The sequence below is a fragment of the Callospermophilus lateralis genome, chromosome 10, assembly GCF_048772815.1.
Source record: "Callospermophilus lateralis isolate mCalLat2 chromosome 10, mCalLat2.hap1, whole genome shotgun sequence".
Lineage (NCBI taxonomy): Eukaryota > Metazoa > Chordata > Mammalia > Rodentia > Sciuridae > Callospermophilus > Callospermophilus lateralis.
The window spans coordinates 127877449-127895396 of NC_135314.1; the positions used below are offsets into that span (position 1 = coordinate 127877449).

Here is a 17948-nt window from a genome sequence, read left to right on the forward strand (position 1 = left end):
TGCATACTCACTTCATGAGAGGGAAAGGAGAGCTAAATAAGTTTGGAAAATATTAGAAAAGCTAACACGTTTATTTGCTGTGTAACTCCTGTAGAGTCTTTAATATGTATGCATGATGACTTTCTAAGAAAAGAATTCAGTGGGAAGGTATTTGTAGGAGCTACTTGTAGAACTTGTAGATGAACATGAACTGAAAGAAATGGTACTTCAGAGTATGAATCGTCCCCCACAGAGGACAGGCAGTGATGTATGAGGTGGCTGCTGTTAACTGATCATCCCAGGCTGGCTTGGTTTGAGGTCCTCTTCACTGATGCTTGTATAGTCAGGAGCTCAGCTAGTCCATGCCTGAGATCCCAGATTTTCTCCATGGTATAGTTGTATGGGATCGCCTCCTTCGTAGGATTTTGTTGTTGTTTGTTTGTTTGTGCTTTTTATTTTATTTTATTTTTTTTTTTAGAATTTGCTTCAAATATTGTAAGGGATCAGGCTTCACTGAAAAAATCCACATACATACACACACACACACACACACCCAAAGGCTGAATATAGGTATATGGATGTTCATGTTTAGATCTTGCTACTGAAATACTGGGCCATGAATCTTGTAGGCACACAATGTGGGAAGTTCTGGAATAAGCAGTTTGGGTGGTGAGATGGAGAACTGCACCAGGAATTAGAGGACCGGGCTAGATGCACAGATCAACTGCTAGTGTGTAGCCACAGAGATCTGAGAACATCGTTTTAACATCTGTGGACCTCAGTTTCCTCAAAACACAGGGGGAGATGAGGAGTGGACATACATGTGACACAGGAGCCGCTCACCCGCCTCCTACATGCAGGGCAGGCACTGCTAAGTGATCATTCTTCCCACAAGGTTTAGAGATAGCCAAGGGAATCTTCCCAACACCGTGTTCCCACACCCGTCACTCAGAACTGAAAGGCAGGATGAATCTGCTGCCATTCCCAAGCTTGATAAACTCTAAGAAGTTGAAACCTAAGATTACTGCTGTCAGCACGTGCATTTAGATCTACCTTTTTCCTGATAGAATAAAGGTGTCAGGGAGAGGTGAGCACTCCTTGATGAACATCGGAGTGCTGTAGGAAAAAGTAGTGGGCATGAGACCCATCTGCTCCTCTCTCCCCTGTAGCCTTTGGACCCTTGGATCATTGGGATAATTAGGAATTGACTCTTTTTTTTGTTTGTTTGTTTCTTTTTTTTTAAATTAATTTTTATTGTTGGTTGTTCAAAACATTACATAGTTCTTGATATATCATATTTCACACTTTGATTCAAGTGGGATATGAACTCCCATTTTTACCCCATATACAGATTGTAGAATCACATCAGTTGCACATCCATTGATTTACACATTGCCATACTAGTGTCTGTTGTATTCTGCTGCCTTTCCTATCCTCTACTATCCCCCCTCCCCCCCCCCCTTAAGCAGAATGACCATTGAATCTTCTAAAGGAATCAGGATAGGACAAGTTGGAACTGGGGGAAGCTGATCCCAAGTCACAGGACAACTCCCATCACCTCGTCCCTGCACAGGACACCAATGGTGAGGAGGACTGAGAGGCCTCAGGTAGCTCACCTGCCCAACCTGCTGGCTGGGGGGGGGGGGGGCGTGCCAGACTTGGAATGCATCTGCAGCATCCTGCAGATGGGTTTCTCTGCATTATTTTCAAACATCAATTAAGAAGAAAACCAAGGCTCTCCATCCTTGGATGACCTCTCTGGAGAACTCTGCCGCTGTGACAGAGAGAAGAGAGGGTGGGGACATCCTATTGATAACCAACATCTGAATGAAGTGCAAGCTGCTTTCTACTCATGTGGGATTAGTCTCCAAGCTCCCATATGTTAGGATCTGACCACAGCTTCGAGTGACCACAATCCAATACCTTCCTGCTCCTAATCCTAGTGGGCTCTGCCTGGTTTATAAGGCATTTGATTTAGGACTGAACCTCAAGATTGCTTCTGAGATTTCAAGATTGCTTCTGCTATTCTAGAAGGACTGTAGCCAAGTGGAAAGAACTTGAGAAACAAAACACTGCAGGAGGAGGAAGAGAAAGTTTGGAGACTGGGAAGGGCTTTGCTGAATATTCAATAGTTGCAGTGAAAAGACTTTCCAGGTTCTGTTGTGCAGCTGAGGGTGTTATGAATTGTTTTTCTCTCAAAAAAAAAAAAAAAAAAAAAAAAACCATTCAGAGTACTGAGTGTTCAGAGTGGTCTTGCTTGAAACCACTCTGGTGAGATGTTATCTGTACAGACTTGTCCTCTTCAGGAGAGGGACCATGTACCAGGAAAGAGCTTTAAGGGAATTTCTGACTGTTTTTAATAGCTGACTGGCTTTGGGTAAGATACATATGAGCTTAGGTTTCCTCGTGTGCAAAATAGGAACAGAGTTAATTTAGGGATGTTGGGATACAAAGTGAAGTGGTTAGAACAATGCCTGGTGCATGCTAGGTGCTCAGTAGGTGTGCCTTATGACATGGTTGAGGACCAGGGTGCTCTTGCAAAGGGGAATTTGCCACATGAACCCATATGATTTACCCAGATTTCAAAATCTTAAAAACCTAAATATAATTCATTAATCACAAGCCACCAGACTAGACACAATTTCACCTACCTTGGAATTCAGAAGACTTTTCCAGGTTTGTTTTTTTAAAAAAAAAATAAATAAATAAATATCTGGGAGTATTTTAGATAATATCACAGAACCAGTCAAGGTTCTATCAGAAAAAAAAAAAAAAAAACAAAAAACCAAATGTTGGTGAAGTGTCCCCGTATTGATATATGGGTAAGATTGAAGGAATCATTGAGGGATGATAAGATGCAAAGGTGGAAATTTACTGTTAGTGGGAGCTGGTTTGCAGGCAGAGGGGGTAACCTGGAACTCAGCGAGAGCTGGAATTTTGCAGAAAGGGCAGCTAGGAAGGGTCTGTAGGTGGAGGGACATAGTCACTGCTGAAATTACAACACGGAGCAGGGAGAAAGATAAAAATACATCAGCCTCTCTCTTTCCCCACCTTCTGATCTCTTATGCCTCCCCATTGGTTGAAGGAGGGAGAGCTGGAAAAGAAACCTGAATGAGACAATCCATGCAGGCCAGGCTCCCAGGACACAGCAGAGTAGAAATATCTGGAAATGCAAAGGAGAAACGACTGCCACATTTACTAATTCTTGCTTCACGAATAGGGTGTGGGCCAGTTAATGAAGTGCTTAGATAAAACATCCAAATAACCCAACCTTTTCCACTATGTGGTTATTTCAGAACTTGATTCAATCCTCACATCCCGTGGTGAGGTGAACAACAAAATGACAGCTTCCGAGGATGCAGGACAAATATCTGATCTCGAGATTGTGGTGTGATGCTCAAGTAGGTCATCCAATGGCTCAGCTTCCTGGTCTCCCTCCACTTTGGAGCTGAGTCATAGCAGTTAGTAGTAATAACATTACCAGTTCTAAAAACTTCAACTATGCAGAATTTTAAAGTGCTGATGCCTGTGTTCCACCCACAGAGATTCTATTTTGTTTTTCTTTTGGTCTGGAGATTCCCAGGTGGTTTCCATATGCAACAAAGTTTGAGAATTACTGATACATATTGAAATCAGCTAAGAATCTCCAGACTAATTAAATAAGCATCATGCCTATCATGCAAGATTTCATTGCAGGGAAATAGAGTGGGCAAAGGGCAGAACAGGGCTTTTTGTGTGTGGCTATTTAAATTAAAACTTAAAATTCAGTTCCTCAGTCCAACTAGCCATATTGTAAGTGCTAAATAGCTAGAAGTCACTGGCAGGTACCATTTCGACCGCGCAGAACATTATGGAAAGTCCCAGCACTGGCACTGTGGTAGGAATCCCAAATTGAGTGGCTTAAGTAGAAAATGGAGCAGAAATCAGGAAAGGTAGGCTCACGAGCTGAGTGCTCACACTGTGGAAAAGGAGGCATTCAGCACTGGAAGACATATTTGAGACCCATGCCTATTTTCTAGTCCAGTCAGTCAGGATTGGCTCGGGCTCTGCATGGATGGAGTCAGCAGCCTCAAAGGACCAGGAAAGGCAATGAAGAAAAATGGAAGACCTAGAACCTATGATTGGCTCTGGAGTACTCTCATCTGGAGATGTTCATTGCATTAACTTCTGAGCAACACTCTCAGGCAGGGTGATGCATTTCTGCTGCCTGCTATGAACTGAAAAAAAAAGCCCCAAGCTATGTTTAGGGGTGAAAGGAATGACTAGCTCTAAGTTCTCCATAAACGGAACCCCCTGGCCCAGCAGCCCTATCATTGAGAACCAGGTTAAGTGCACTGCAGGAGGATTAAGATAGGGTTCAATGAATTGAGAGTGAGAGAAAACCAGTTGTTCAGTTTAATTTAGAGCAAGCGAAGGGTTTACTGCTTGGTGAGCAAAGAATGCCTGTTTGGAGAGATATTCATGAGACGTGCCTGGTTAGATGTTCCTTGGAAGAGGCAGGATGGTACATTAGTTTGCTAGAGCTTCCGTAACTAAGTACCACAAACCCAGTGGCCTAAAGCAATAAAAATTTATTCTCCCCAATATTGTGGAGGCTAGAAGACTGAACTCCACCTGTCACACAGTGCCAAACACAGCTAAAATCCTGAAATTGAGCAATGTTTCTCCCCCCCCCCTTGCTGGCTCAGTGATTTATTTGATTATCTAAACTTTATGTGGTTTAATATGTCTTCTTAGAAGTTACATGATTTGAAAAGTTGCCTTTCAGAAATCCTCTACTTTTGAACATAAAGTTATCTATTCTTGATTCAGGGAAACTTAGTTTTATATCCTTACTAAATATATGTTGAAGAATATCAGTTTGAAGGAATATGCCCTGAGGGCCCAGGTGTATTTCTCTGGCCTATGATGTCATTCTTCCCCAGGACCTGGTACCCTTGGGATAAGGGTCTGTACTTCTCCAGGAAATCTCAGAGCATCCAGTGACTGGCATCAACTTCTGGCTCCTCCCTCAGCCACCTCCCCACTAACAGCATTGCATTATTTAGCCCTCATTCCTCTCACCAGTTTACCTGTGGCAGTTCCAGCCCTTGAGAGCCTAGAGAGTAGGTGCCCGTTATGAGTGTGGTCTTGAACTGGTATTGGTGGCTCAGTGTCATTGTCCCCCACAGCATGCAATTTCTATGGGCAGTGTTCAGGGCCTCGCTATTGCCAACATGCCCGGTGGACAAACTGAATCTCCAGAGATACAACTGTAGTCTTACTCATTGACTTTCCCCAACAGCTCCACATTTTCTTCCCTGTTTTATGTGTACTTGGAACAACAGAGTTTATGAAGGAAAGCTTCCAATTTGCATGACTGTAGAGCCTGGGGATTAATCAAGCAGGCTGTGGAGTGTAACTGCTAAGTTCAAATCCACCTCTGCTACTTGTAAGCTGAGGCAAATTGGAAAAGTGATGAGGTCTCTTTATCTCCCAGCAGGAGGAGATAATAATAATAGTACCTACTTGGTATTGTCATCATAAGGATGAAAACTAAGTGCCTGTCAAAAGATTTGAATGGCCAGGTCATCAAAAAAGATACACAGATGGCAAATAGGCATATGAAAAGATTCTTAACATTAATAGTTTAAAAATAATACAAATTAAAATCACTGTGATATCATCTCATCCCAATCAGAACCTAAAAGGTTAAACACACCTATGTCACTCCTAGGAATTTATCCAGGAGAAAAGGAAATGTATGTCCATGCAAAGGCTTGTATATGAATGTACACAGCAACCTTACTGAAATAGGCAAAATCTGCAAACAATCCAAATGTCCACCAGTGAAATACTACTTGGCAATAAAAAAGATGAACCATAGATATGGCTACAATGGGTAAATCTCAAAATAATTACACTGAGTGAAATAAAAATAGGACTATATATTGCATACCATTTATATGATGTTACAGAGGATACAAACTAATCTATAGTGACAAAAAGCAAATCACTAGTTTCTTGGGAATAGGGAAGAGGAAGGGGTTATAAATGATAGGAAAGAAGCTTTGGGGGGTATGGATATATTCACTATCTTGATTGTAGTGATGGTTTCATGTACATATGTCAAAACATATTGAATTTTAAAAGGTGTAGGTTATTATATGTCAGTTATACCTCAATAGTACTCTTTTTTTAAGTAACAAAAATTTTATTGTATGATTGATTCATTTTTTGATTGATTTTTTTAAAAAATAACAACGAAATGCATTACAATTCTTATTACATGTATACAGCACAATTTTTCATATCTCTGGTTGTATATAAAGTATGTTGACACCAATTCGTATCTTCATACATGTACTTGGTATAATGATGTCCATCACATTCCACCATCCTTGCTAATCCCCTGCCCCTTCCCTTCTCCTTCCACCCCTCTGCCCTATATAGAATTCATTTATTCCTCCCATGCTCCCCCTCCCTACCCCACTATGAGTCAGTCAACTTATATCAGAGAAAACATCCAGCATTCGTTTTTTGGGGATTGGCTAACTTCACTTAGCATTATCTTCTCCAATGCCATCCATTTACCTGCAAGCAGGCCTTCTAAAAGTATTAGTTATTATAAATGTTACCACTGTATCAAATATATTTTAAATAAAATTTTTAAAAGAGCATCTCACCAAAAGCAATATTCATCTATCACCATCCTACCACAACACAGTTACTCTCCCTCTCCCATTTTTTTCTAGGGATGCTTATGAATAAATAGGAATTAAGGAGAGCTGCCTAGGTTTTGAGGTCAGAAGCTTGAGTTCAAACGTGTGCTCTTAAATCCAGTGCCCTGTGCTGACCTTGAATTTTTACATGTAAAATAATATAAAAGTACACCACATGACTGCTCTAAGAATTAAACTTTTTAAATGGATAAAAGAGCATGTTCTATAAGCCATAAAGCAACGTGAATATCTCATTAATTATGACTAAGGAAGAGAGGAAATAGGCTCCACAGTTTTTGCAGACTGGGTAACAGAGGGCCAGCAAGATTCAAATAAATTTTGACAAGAAAACAAGGATTAAAAACAAACAAGCAAAAAAAAACAACTCTCACCTCACATAGGAGCAAGGGAGAAATCCTACACCTCCTCTTTCTCCCTAGACTGATATTTCCTACCCAATGCTCACTCACTCACTTTTATGGTTTAGATATGAGGTATTCCCCAAAAGCTCATGTGTGAGACAATGCAAGAAGGTTTGGAGGTGAAAGGATTAGAATATGAGAGTTGTAACCTAAACAGTGCATTCAGCCATGAGATGGATTAACTTGGCCGTAATAGTAGGCTGGTGGGATGTGGCTGGAGAAAGTAGGTCACAAGGGTGTGCTTTTAGGGTTTATTTTTTGTCCCTGAGCAGAGCTCTCTCTGCTTCCTGAGATGCTTTCCTCTACCACGCCCTTCCTCCAAGATGTTCTGTTCCGCCTCTGGCCCAGAGCCACGGAGTAAGTCAGTGATAGAGTGAATGTGAGAAACTGTGAGCCAAAATAAACTTTTTCTCCTCTGAGTTCTTCTTCTAAGATCTTTTGGTCACGGCAATGCATAGCCAACTAAAACACTCACCGAATCAGAATCATCGGGGGGCAAAAACAGGAATTGATTTTTATTTTTTGAGTACCAGGGATTGAACCTAGGGGCACTTAACCACCGAGCCACATCCCCAGCCCTTTTTATGTTTTATTTAGAAACAGGGTCTCCCTAAGTTACTTAGAACTTCACTAAGTTGTTGAGGCTGAATTCACCATCCTCCTGCCTCAGCCTCCCAAGCCACTGGAATTACGGGCATGCACCACCATGCCCAACAGTAATCGATTTTTAAAGAAAACTCCCCCAAGAGGAATGGAGAATCTTTGGATAGGGCAAAGGGGAGGGAGGGAAAGAAAGAGAGGCTGGAGTTAGGAAAGACAGTAGAATGAGATGGACATCATTACCCTAAGTACATGTATGAAGACACGAATGGTGTGATTCTAGTTCGTGTACAACCAGAGATATGAAAAATTGTGCTATATATGTGTACTATGAATTGAAATGCATTCTGCTGTCATGTATAACAAATTAGAATAAATAAATAATGTTTTTTTAAAAAAAGGAAAGAAAACTCCCCCAAGAGAGGAGGAGAGGAAAAAGTGAGGTGCTAGGGACTGAAATTATAAAAATTATATTGTTGTATTGTGTGCATGTCTGAATATGTAATGATGAATTCCACTATTATATATAATTATAATGCACCAATAAGAAAAGACACGGAAGAAAGAAAGAAAGCTAGCTCCCCTGGTTGATTCTGCTGCAGCTGGGAGAACCAGTTAAGTGGAAGATCTTTTGGAAAGAACTGCCTTGACCTTGTCACATTTCAGTGAGAAATAGGAGCTGTCCTAGTCTGTCATTCAAGTGAAACCTGGCTTTAACCTACAGAAAAGATACAGCATCTCTCCCCTAATGACAGAAATGCAGAACACTTTGAAATTTCTTAATATACATTTAGTATCCCAAGCCCTTTCCTTGTTTTCACGCTTGTTCTTTCCCTGAGCACTTAAGCTCTTAGGTTCTTAACTGGCCTGAGATTATCCTTGGATATTGTCTACCTTGGCCAAGCAAATGTGTATTGCTTAATTACTTTCCACTGTGTCATTTCCTAGATACAAAACAACAACAAAACCCTACCGATCAGTGTTATGTACTGGCAGCTTACTTCGAATGGCTGAGGTGTGCACCTCGATGCCAGTTTGAACTTCTTATCCATGGGGGAATGCCTATTGAAAACCCAGAAATGTGAAGAAGAGCAGCAGAATCGGTCAACATCACGCATTTGTGCCATTGGGGATGGTTAGAGCAGAGTAACAAAAAAATATATGTAGTTTCTATCTCCCATCTCTCATCATTGGAAACCTCCCAGGACTCTCTTCTTCCAGCCACAAGGAGAGAAGATGTATTTTCTGTGTCCTGAGGATGTCAAATCTACTTATAACTTATTTCTTGGGGGTTATTTTGAAATCCTCTATCCAAAGGCACCACATGAATATAATTAAATCTCTTAGATGACTCATTATTCCATTCATTTGGACCAGCTGTTGCAAAAATGCCTCGGGGGAATGTGGGGGAGTTCAATAGGGAGAAGGGTCTGGAAGGAACTATGAGAACTAGACAGTGGATGCTCTGAGTGGGGCCGGTCCCCAGTTGTGTCCCTGTAGGTATATGGCCCAAGGTGCCAGATAGTCTCCTTTTCGCCCAAAGACAGGGCAATAGAAACATCCCCTTTCATGTTGGCTAATTAAGAAAAAAAGTACTTAAGTAAGATAAATGAAATATTTTCCAAGTTGGCTTATACTTGTAGACCACAAGTTTGTGACCTCTTTATATACTGTTATGTAAAACTATAATCTCTAAACAACTAAAAAAGAAATATTTACATCAATACAGTAAATCCTGGCACTCACACAGCAGGTGGTATTTTTAGCTAAAAGAGAAGCTGGGTTGTCCATGGGAAGCCACAATAGTTAAATAACTATTGCTATGAACAATAACTCATAAAATACTAATCAACAGTGGACTGGAGATTGGATTTCAGGCTGGAGATGGGTTTTCTGTCTGCCTGTCTATTGGACAGGGATATAACAAGAACTGCGTTCTTCTCCTTGCAACTTGGATTTTCTCTCCCCACCTGCCCTATTCCCAAGAACAGCCATTGTCCTTCTTTTAAAGGACAGTTCTTTCACACAGAGCCCTACATAGCAACGAGAATAGCCAGAGCCAGAGTTAAAGCATTGTACTTCCGAGTGTCAGGGGAGGCTGGAGTGTCAAATTTTCTTCACTGGGCAATATGGGCATGCATGATATGGTCAAGGACTCCTTCCATTTATTTTATTTGGATGTCTGATTCAAGCTTCTGACTCTCCTGCACTAATGGTCCAGGTAGCCAGTAATGATTGGTGCATTTTACCCTGTCACCTGATAATATGATGTGTCCTAAATCTTCAAATCCAAACTATAAGATTCTTTATTTCCCTTTACTCATTGAAAGTAAGAGAAATGGTTTCCTATGTGTGCTAATGAATGGTGCTTGGGAAGTATCCAATAAACTACATTTCCTTTTAAAAACCAACAGAGTATATAGGTTCCAGCTGTATTTTCCACCCCGCTATAAAGGCTGGGTGTCTCCATTTGGATGATGCAGTGGGATCTTGGATTATCTATCCCTTGGTCCTTAAAGGCTTCTCAGAATATAAATGGTTTTGTGTATTTTTACTTATGACAAATACAGAGTGGTAAGGATCCCAGCAGAAAACAGATGGCTTACCCCTTTGGGTGAAGCTCTTTACAGAGGAATTCTTCATGGGGAAGGGGGCAGGGTTAAAAGAGCCAACAGAGGCAAGTAAGGCATCAGAGATCTCGGAGATGGCAACAACAGAAAGTCATGACCACCCCCTCAATCTGAAGGGTGGAGACAGGACCCTGTGGTCAAGTCCAGCAAAAGGTCTCTTGGTGGAAGGCGGTCTGCTAGCAGCGCCCATGTGGGCAGAGAGGTGCCTGCTCCTCTCTGTCCCTCTCTCCCTCATCTGCTGACTCCAACCAGAACCCAGAGGACAAGAGAACCCAGGAAATTCAGTCCATAGAGGTCAATTTCCTGGGTCTCAGAGTAGGACACACAGAGTGGCCGATATGGATCTGGAAGAAGAGAACAAACACACGGAGAGTTATCATCACAGAAGGCAAAAGGGAATCATAGCTCATGAAACGTTAGAGCAAGAAATGACTTTTTTTCATCCTCTTTTCTTCTGATTTTTATTTTGCTGATGAGGAAACGGGTGCCTAAGGAATTTGAAATGAGTAAACATTATATATTCCTAATAAAAGGCACACTTGAAACCAAAGACAGTGTCATCTTTATACTCCTCTCATGACCTTTCTACTTCATTAGTTAGGACATTCCTATCAGAGTTGGCTACGATGGGACCCCTACTCTGTCACGGTCCCTTTACTATTACCCATCAGACATCATTGATTACAGATTTCTTTCCTCCCTGAGCTCAGAGGCTCATTCAAGCCTCTGACTCTCCTGCACTAATGGTCCAGGCAGCCAGTAATGATTGATCCATCTTACCCTGTCACCTGATAATATAACATGTCCTGAATCTTCAAATACGAACTTCAGATTCTTTATTATGTCTAATAAGTTTTTCTACCTTGAAACCCGGCTCCTTTTTGGCAGGTGGCCAAGTAATTACTTTCAAACTGCCCACCCTGGTGACTTTGTGGCCATCATTCATGGTTTGAAAGAAGGGGACATACCACGAGATTAATTTGTTTGAAGGCTAAAAATAAGAAGCCCTAATCCCTGATAGATTTTTTTTTTTTCTTTCTCCTTGCAGGTTGACAGGACAGAGGTGATTCGTACCTGCATAAACCCAGTGTACTCAAAACTGTTTACTGTGGACTTTTACTTTGAAGAGGTTCAGCGCCTGCGGTTTGAAGTCCATGACATCAGCAGCAACCACAATGGGCTGAAGGAGGCTGACTTCCTGGGGGGCATGGAGTGCACCCTGGGCCAGGTGAGTCCACAGAGTCTCTCCCTCCTCCTTGGCTCCTTTGGACCTTCTCCCTCTTTTTCGCTGTTTTTTCCTCCTTATCTAATCTTTGCTTTCTTTAACAGTTAGCATTTCACAACACCCCGAGCATTGCCACATCCATTATATCTCTGTAAAGATGATCCTATAAACCTATTTCACAAAATTAATAATTTTCTGAATGCCCTCATTATTCCGATCATTTAGTCATTTTTATTGGGGGCTTACTATCTGTGCAGCTCCATGCTCTGTTCATGGGTCTGCCGCAGCCTCCCTCTGTCTTATTACCAATTTCTATCTCCCAACTACACTGTGAGAACTCTCTCACAGGATGTATTTGTCATTCATGTTTTTTTTTTTCTTTTTCCAAGTCTCTGGTGCCAAAAAATGGGCCAAAGTAGGAGCTCAATGAATACTTGGCAAACGAATAAATGCTTTAATGTGATCCTAGCAATTAATGTGAAATAAATGTCATTATTATGTTTATTTAATCAGTGAGAAATCAGGTTAAGTGACTTGGTGAAGACCTTGCTCTCATAAATGGCAGAGCCAGGGCCCCACCTTTCTGTGTGACTCCAAATGCCATCATTTTTCTTTTTATAGTACTTACCTTTTTTCCTTCCCTTCCTGCTAAACCTAGGACTGTAATAAATGTTGAAGTGGGATCTAAGGGGGGGGGGGTGAAGCATTCAATGCATCCAGAAAGTGGACAGTTTAGTTGGAGAAGCATGATATATGCACCTCAAATAGAGCAATTCATGGCAAAATATGCTGGGCTCCATATCTGGTGTTGTGAGCATTTAAGAAGGCAAATCTTTTCAGCTGGCTACAGTCCAAGAAGGAATGGTGGAAGTCACCTTTGAAAAAAAATATGGCCCAGGGTTGAAGAAGGAGAAGGAGGGAAGGCTTCCTGGTAATAAAGCACATGAACAAATCATAGTGATCAGGACAGCCAAGTCGGGTGTGCAGCAGGAAGAACCCAGTTCCACTGAATCAAGGTTAAATGCTGATTTACTATGAAACTAGTGAAGATTAAACTTCAGAGCCCCGCAGTCACAGGGGTGTCTTCCAAGGCTCCGTGTTACATTTTTATTTATAGTTTGGCATTTTTATTTTTTTTCTCAAGGAGGGATTCTGAACTGGATGAGTCTGAAACCACATAAAACCTAGATTCACTAGACTTTTTCCCTACTGAAGGGAAAGTCTAGCTTAGGGATTTGTAAGAAAGAGCCCACCTGGCAAAGAGATGGCAAAAAATATGAGTTTATTTGTTAGTTTGTACTCACCCTGCTTCATGCCACTTATCACCAAATTTCTCCCACGCGAGTACTCAGTGACAAAATAGCGTTGCTCTTTTCCAGTGAAAACAGATTGATTTAATAGGATTCTTTCTTGTTTCTTTAATGAAAACCAAAGATACCAATGTGGAAATATAGTTGAAGGGGGCAGAAAGAGAAACAGAGAACCTAGCATATTTTCCATTAATAAATATCTCCCTAATGAATTTTGAGAAGAATTGGAGGCTGATAGTTCTATTAGCCAGGTACATAACAGAGTCTAATATAAGTAGGTTTCAAATGAACAAATTGTGGATTTAGGGTGGAATCCTGTTTCTATTTTTTAAAAAAACTAAAATGTGATTAAAATGATATTTTCTACAGATATAAATGAGCCATGCCAAGATTCTCCGGTAGATAATAGGGAAGAGAAACATTACATTTTTGTGACAAGAACTAAATATTGATCTATGTCAAAGTCATCGCTTTAATATTTTCCATCCAAAGCTTTAATAATTCTGTGTATGTGACTGAACCCCCAAACATACATCTTTAGTCTCTCTTTGGAAAGAATCATCTTTCCAAAAGCCACAGAGTGTTTGGCTCTCTCTTCTGTGCCAGACATTATGCTGGATGCCAGTAATATATTCGTGAGCCAAAAACATTGTTCCTGCCCTCAAACAGCTCACAGTCAGCCTGGATGCAAGATAGAAAGCAAATCATAATGCAAACGAATAAATTGCTGTGATCCTTGGGAGACTGGCACCAGGTGGAAGGAGGTCAAAGAAGGCTTCCCAAGGAGAGTGACATTTCCGCTGAAAAGTGAAGGGAGAGTGAGAGTACAGCAGGTGAGAAGAAAGAGGAAACACATTCTGAGCAGATGGGAACATTATACACAAAGCCTCAGGATTCAGGAAGGAGTCTGACATATGGTGCAGAGCATCTTTGTTTGATTTTCCCAGCTCTGAGATTGGAAGTCAAAAGAAGGGAAAGAAATATACCCTCAAGGTCTAGAAAAGTGAGACAGGGAAAAGAAAGGCAGCCGGTAAGGGTGTGTGGTCAAGCCAGCTGCTATGGTGCCCACCTGGAGCTTAATTCTACTGGGGAGATTCCAAGAGCCAGGATACAGCAAGCCCCAGAGAGTTATCTCACCCTAGGATGAGGAAATCAGGGCATTTGTACCCTTGGGGTGTGGGGGAAGCATTATGATTTGCTTTCCATCTTGAATCCAGGGTACAAATGCCCTGATTTCAACAATCAATGTATCCAGAAAGTGGACAATTTAGTTGGGGAAGCATGCATGTTGTCATCAGTCCTTGATTGAGGATTCCTAGGGTAGGAAAACATTACCTGCTGACTTCGTGGGCAGCAAAGCAGTCTCCAAAGATTAGCAAAAGTTTGCAAGCAAAAAAAACACATGTGCTGGTGGTCAAAGTGGTGTGCACTCCAGTCATGGGCCTGGTGACATTAGCAGTGCCCAATAAAAGCTGTTTTTTTTTCCCCTGTATCATTCTCCAGGCACCGACTTTCTTAGCAGTCAGCCCCTGATCATTTTGAGATCATTGTAGCCTTGTGGGAAATCACCCTACCTCTAGCTCAAGAACAAGTCCTGAGTAACTCAGCCAACCTCACAGATTCCATCCCTCCGTGCAGGAGATTGGTTAATGGACACACCTACGATGAGCTCTAATCACTAAAACTGGGAGGGGGTTTTCTTGAAAAGTCCCTAAATTAGAGACACACATGAAGAAGCAGCTCTCTTCTGTCTGTGGTCCCTGGAACCACCGCAGCCACCTAGAAGCAAGGATGAAGATGACAGTGACCGTATCAGGGTCAGAGCCAAAGGCTGTGGAGACCCAGGCCTGACCTGCAGCACCTGGAGCCCTTCCTGTCCATGGGCTCAGTGCTGTGGGAGAGTAGCAGGTCCTACTGTGGAAGTCATTTGGGAGGTGATATTGCATTGCTTCAGCCAAAAGCTTCCTGATGGATATATTTTATATGAGAAACTGAAACAAGCCCAGGCTGGCAGGAGTGGAGTAAACAAAGAGAAACTGGGCTTTCCAGTTAATGCTCTTTTCTTTTCTTTTTTTGGGGTCAGTTTTTTCATTAGTTCGCTACAGTTATACATAATATTAGGGTCCATTTGGACATCATTATACAAATATGGGATATAACTTGCTCCAATTCATTTCCCATTTCTTCCCTTTTCTCTCCCCTCTTCTCTCCTGTTCCCTTTCCTCTAGTCTCCTGACTTTTCTCCTATTTATTTATAGTCTTTTAAAAAAAAAAAAATGAATACATTATGGATATATAGAAAGATGAAACTCAGGCCTGGAGTAGTGGCTCAGTGGTAGAGCACTTGCTCAGCCTGTGAGGCACTGGGTTGATTACTCAGCACTGCATATAAATAAACGTTCATTGACAACTAAAATATATTTTTAAAAAAGACGAAAGTCACTGTAGCATAGGCACCTATGTACATAGGAAAATTTGGCTAGATTCATTCCACCATTTCTCCCTTCCCAGCCCCTCCTCCCTTCCCCTCAATCCCCTTCCTCTACTATTTCCTGGAATCCACTCCCCCAACACATACCCAATTTTCTTTATTTATATTTTCCCCTTATTTTGGTCTAGCTTCTACATATGAGAGAAACCAGTTAATTTTCTTAATCTATTAGAATGAATACGTAAATGAATACTGAGCATGAGATTGCAAACAGTCCTTTCTAAATATGTTTTTTTAATTTTTTTTTTTTTTTTGTGGTTGTAGATGGCCGGCATGCCTGTTATTTTATTTGTTCATTTTTATATGGTGCTAAGGATCGAACCCAGTGCCTCACACATGCTAGGCAAGTGCTCTGCCACTGAGCTCCAGCCCCAGCGCCTCTAAATATGTTTTGATACTTTGGAAAGAGTTTCCATACTGAGAATCTTATTTAATCTTCTTGACAGTGTTGAGAGGGCAAGTGTCATTATCTCAGTTTATAGTTGAGAAAACTGAGGATCAGAAAGATTCAGTGTCTTAACAGAGCCAAGACTGGTAGTCGGGAACTTTTTATTCTTTCTTTTAATATAATAATAATTATGTACCATGACCAAGTGGGATTTATTCCAAGAATGCAAGGCTTGTCCAACATTTGAAAATTAATGAATATAATCCATCACATTATCAAGCAAAAGATGAAAAATGACAGGATCGCATCAACGTATGCAGGAAAGCATTTGGTAAATTTCAACACCCATTCATAACAGAACATCTCAGCCAAAGACTAATAGAAGTTAATTTCTTCATCAGGATGAAGAACATTCACCCAGCCTACAGCCAAAACCAAACTCAATGCTAAGGAAGTTAAAGCTTTCCTACTACTAACAGGAAAAGGGTAGTGATACTGTCTCACTGGTGTTTTTTCTTTCTTTTTTCTTTTGTAAATTATTTGTTCTTTTAGATATATGTTTTAGTGGTATGCATTTTGACCTATTAGACATACAAGGAGTGTAACTTATGCTAATTAAGATTCTATTCTTGTGGTTGTACATGATGTTACACTGGTCATGTATTCATGTAAGAACATAGGAAAGTTATATCTGATTCATTCTACTTGTCTTTCTTATTCCCATCCTCCTTTCTTCCCTTATTCACCTTTGTCGAATCCAATGAAATTTCATTCCCCCACCCCTTATTGTGTGTTAGCCATTTGTATATCAGAAAGAACATTTTGTCTTTGATTTTTGGAGATGGTCTTATTTTACTTAGCTTGACAGTCTCCAGTTCCATGCATTTACTGGCAAATGCCATAATTCCATTCTTTTTTAAAGCTGAGTAATATTTTATTGTGTTTGTGTATGTATGTATGTATATATATATACAAATCACAATTTCTTTATCCACTCATCTGTTAAACAGCACCTGGGTTGGTTCCATAGCTTAGCTTTTATGAATTGAGCTGCAATAAACATTGATATAGCTGTGTCATTGTAATGTGCTGATTTTAAGTCCTTTGGAGTGGGATAATGGGGTCCAATGGTGGTTCCATTCAAGGTTTTCTGAGGAATCTCTACTGCTTTCCAGAGTGGTTGCCTCAATTTGCAGCCCCACAAGCAATGTATGAATATACCTTTTTCTTCACATCCTTGCCAACATTTATTGTTTCTTGTGTTCTTAATACTTGCCATTTTCACTGGAATAAAATGAAATCTCAGCATAGTTTCAATTTGGATTTCTCTAATTGCTAAAGTTGCTTAACCTTTTTTCATATATTTATTGACCAATCATACTTCTTCTGTAAAGTGCCTGTTCAGTTGCTTTTCCCATTTATTTGGTTTTTTGGTGTTAAGTTTTCTGAGTTCTTTATATATCTTGGAGATTAATGCTCTATCTGAGGTGCAGGTGGCAAAGATATTCTCCCATTCTGTAGGCTCTCCCTTCAAATTCTTGATTGTTTCCTTTGCTGTGAAGAAGCTTTTGGTTTAATACCATCCCATCTATTGATACTTGAATTTACTTCTTGCACTTTAGAATCTTTTTTGAGGAAGTCCATTCCTAAGCCAATATAATGGAGATTTGGGCCTACGTTTTCTTTTATTAGGTGCAGGGTCTCTGGTCCTTGATCTTAGGTCCTTGATCTACTTTGATAAACATTGATATAGCTGTGCATTTTGTGCAGGGTGAGAGATAGGGGTTAGATTTCATTCTGCTACATGTGCATTTTCAGTTTTCCCAGCACCATTTGTTGAAGAGGCTATCTTTTTTCTAATGTATGATTAAGAAATTTTTGTAGGAAGTTTTGTTTCTTAATTCAGAGCTTTCTTCTGACATGCCCTAGAGAAGATAATGTGAAGAGGCTACCTGTTCTAAGAACTCTTAAGGTTGTAGGTCAAATGAAGCAAATGAGCATCAAGTTAGACTCGTTTAGTGTACCTCTAGCCATATTTGCAAAGCCACATCACTCCACCTCCAGGTAAGATGCTGGCCTCTCTGGGTAGTGTGTATATTGATTGGCAACAACCCTTTCATTTAGTTGGCCAACTGATTGGTGGAATTTGCCTTTCCTGCATTTCAGAGTTGGGAACGAATTCACTTAAATCAATTAGACTAT

At 40.7% G+C, this 17948-nt stretch overlaps 1 protein-coding gene across 1 annotated transcript in view; it reads left to right on the forward strand.

Moving 5' to 3' along the window:
• Nucleotides 1-17948, forward strand: part of Cpne4 (copine 4) — a 337088-nt gene that overhangs the window by 168350 nt on the left and 150790 nt on the right. The window contains exon 2 of the mRNA XM_076867682.2: nucleotides 11381-11560. Coding sequence (XP_076723797.1) covers nucleotides 11381-11560 — 180 coding nt within the window. The remainder of the gene's footprint in view (nucleotides 1-11380; nucleotides 11561-17948) is intronic.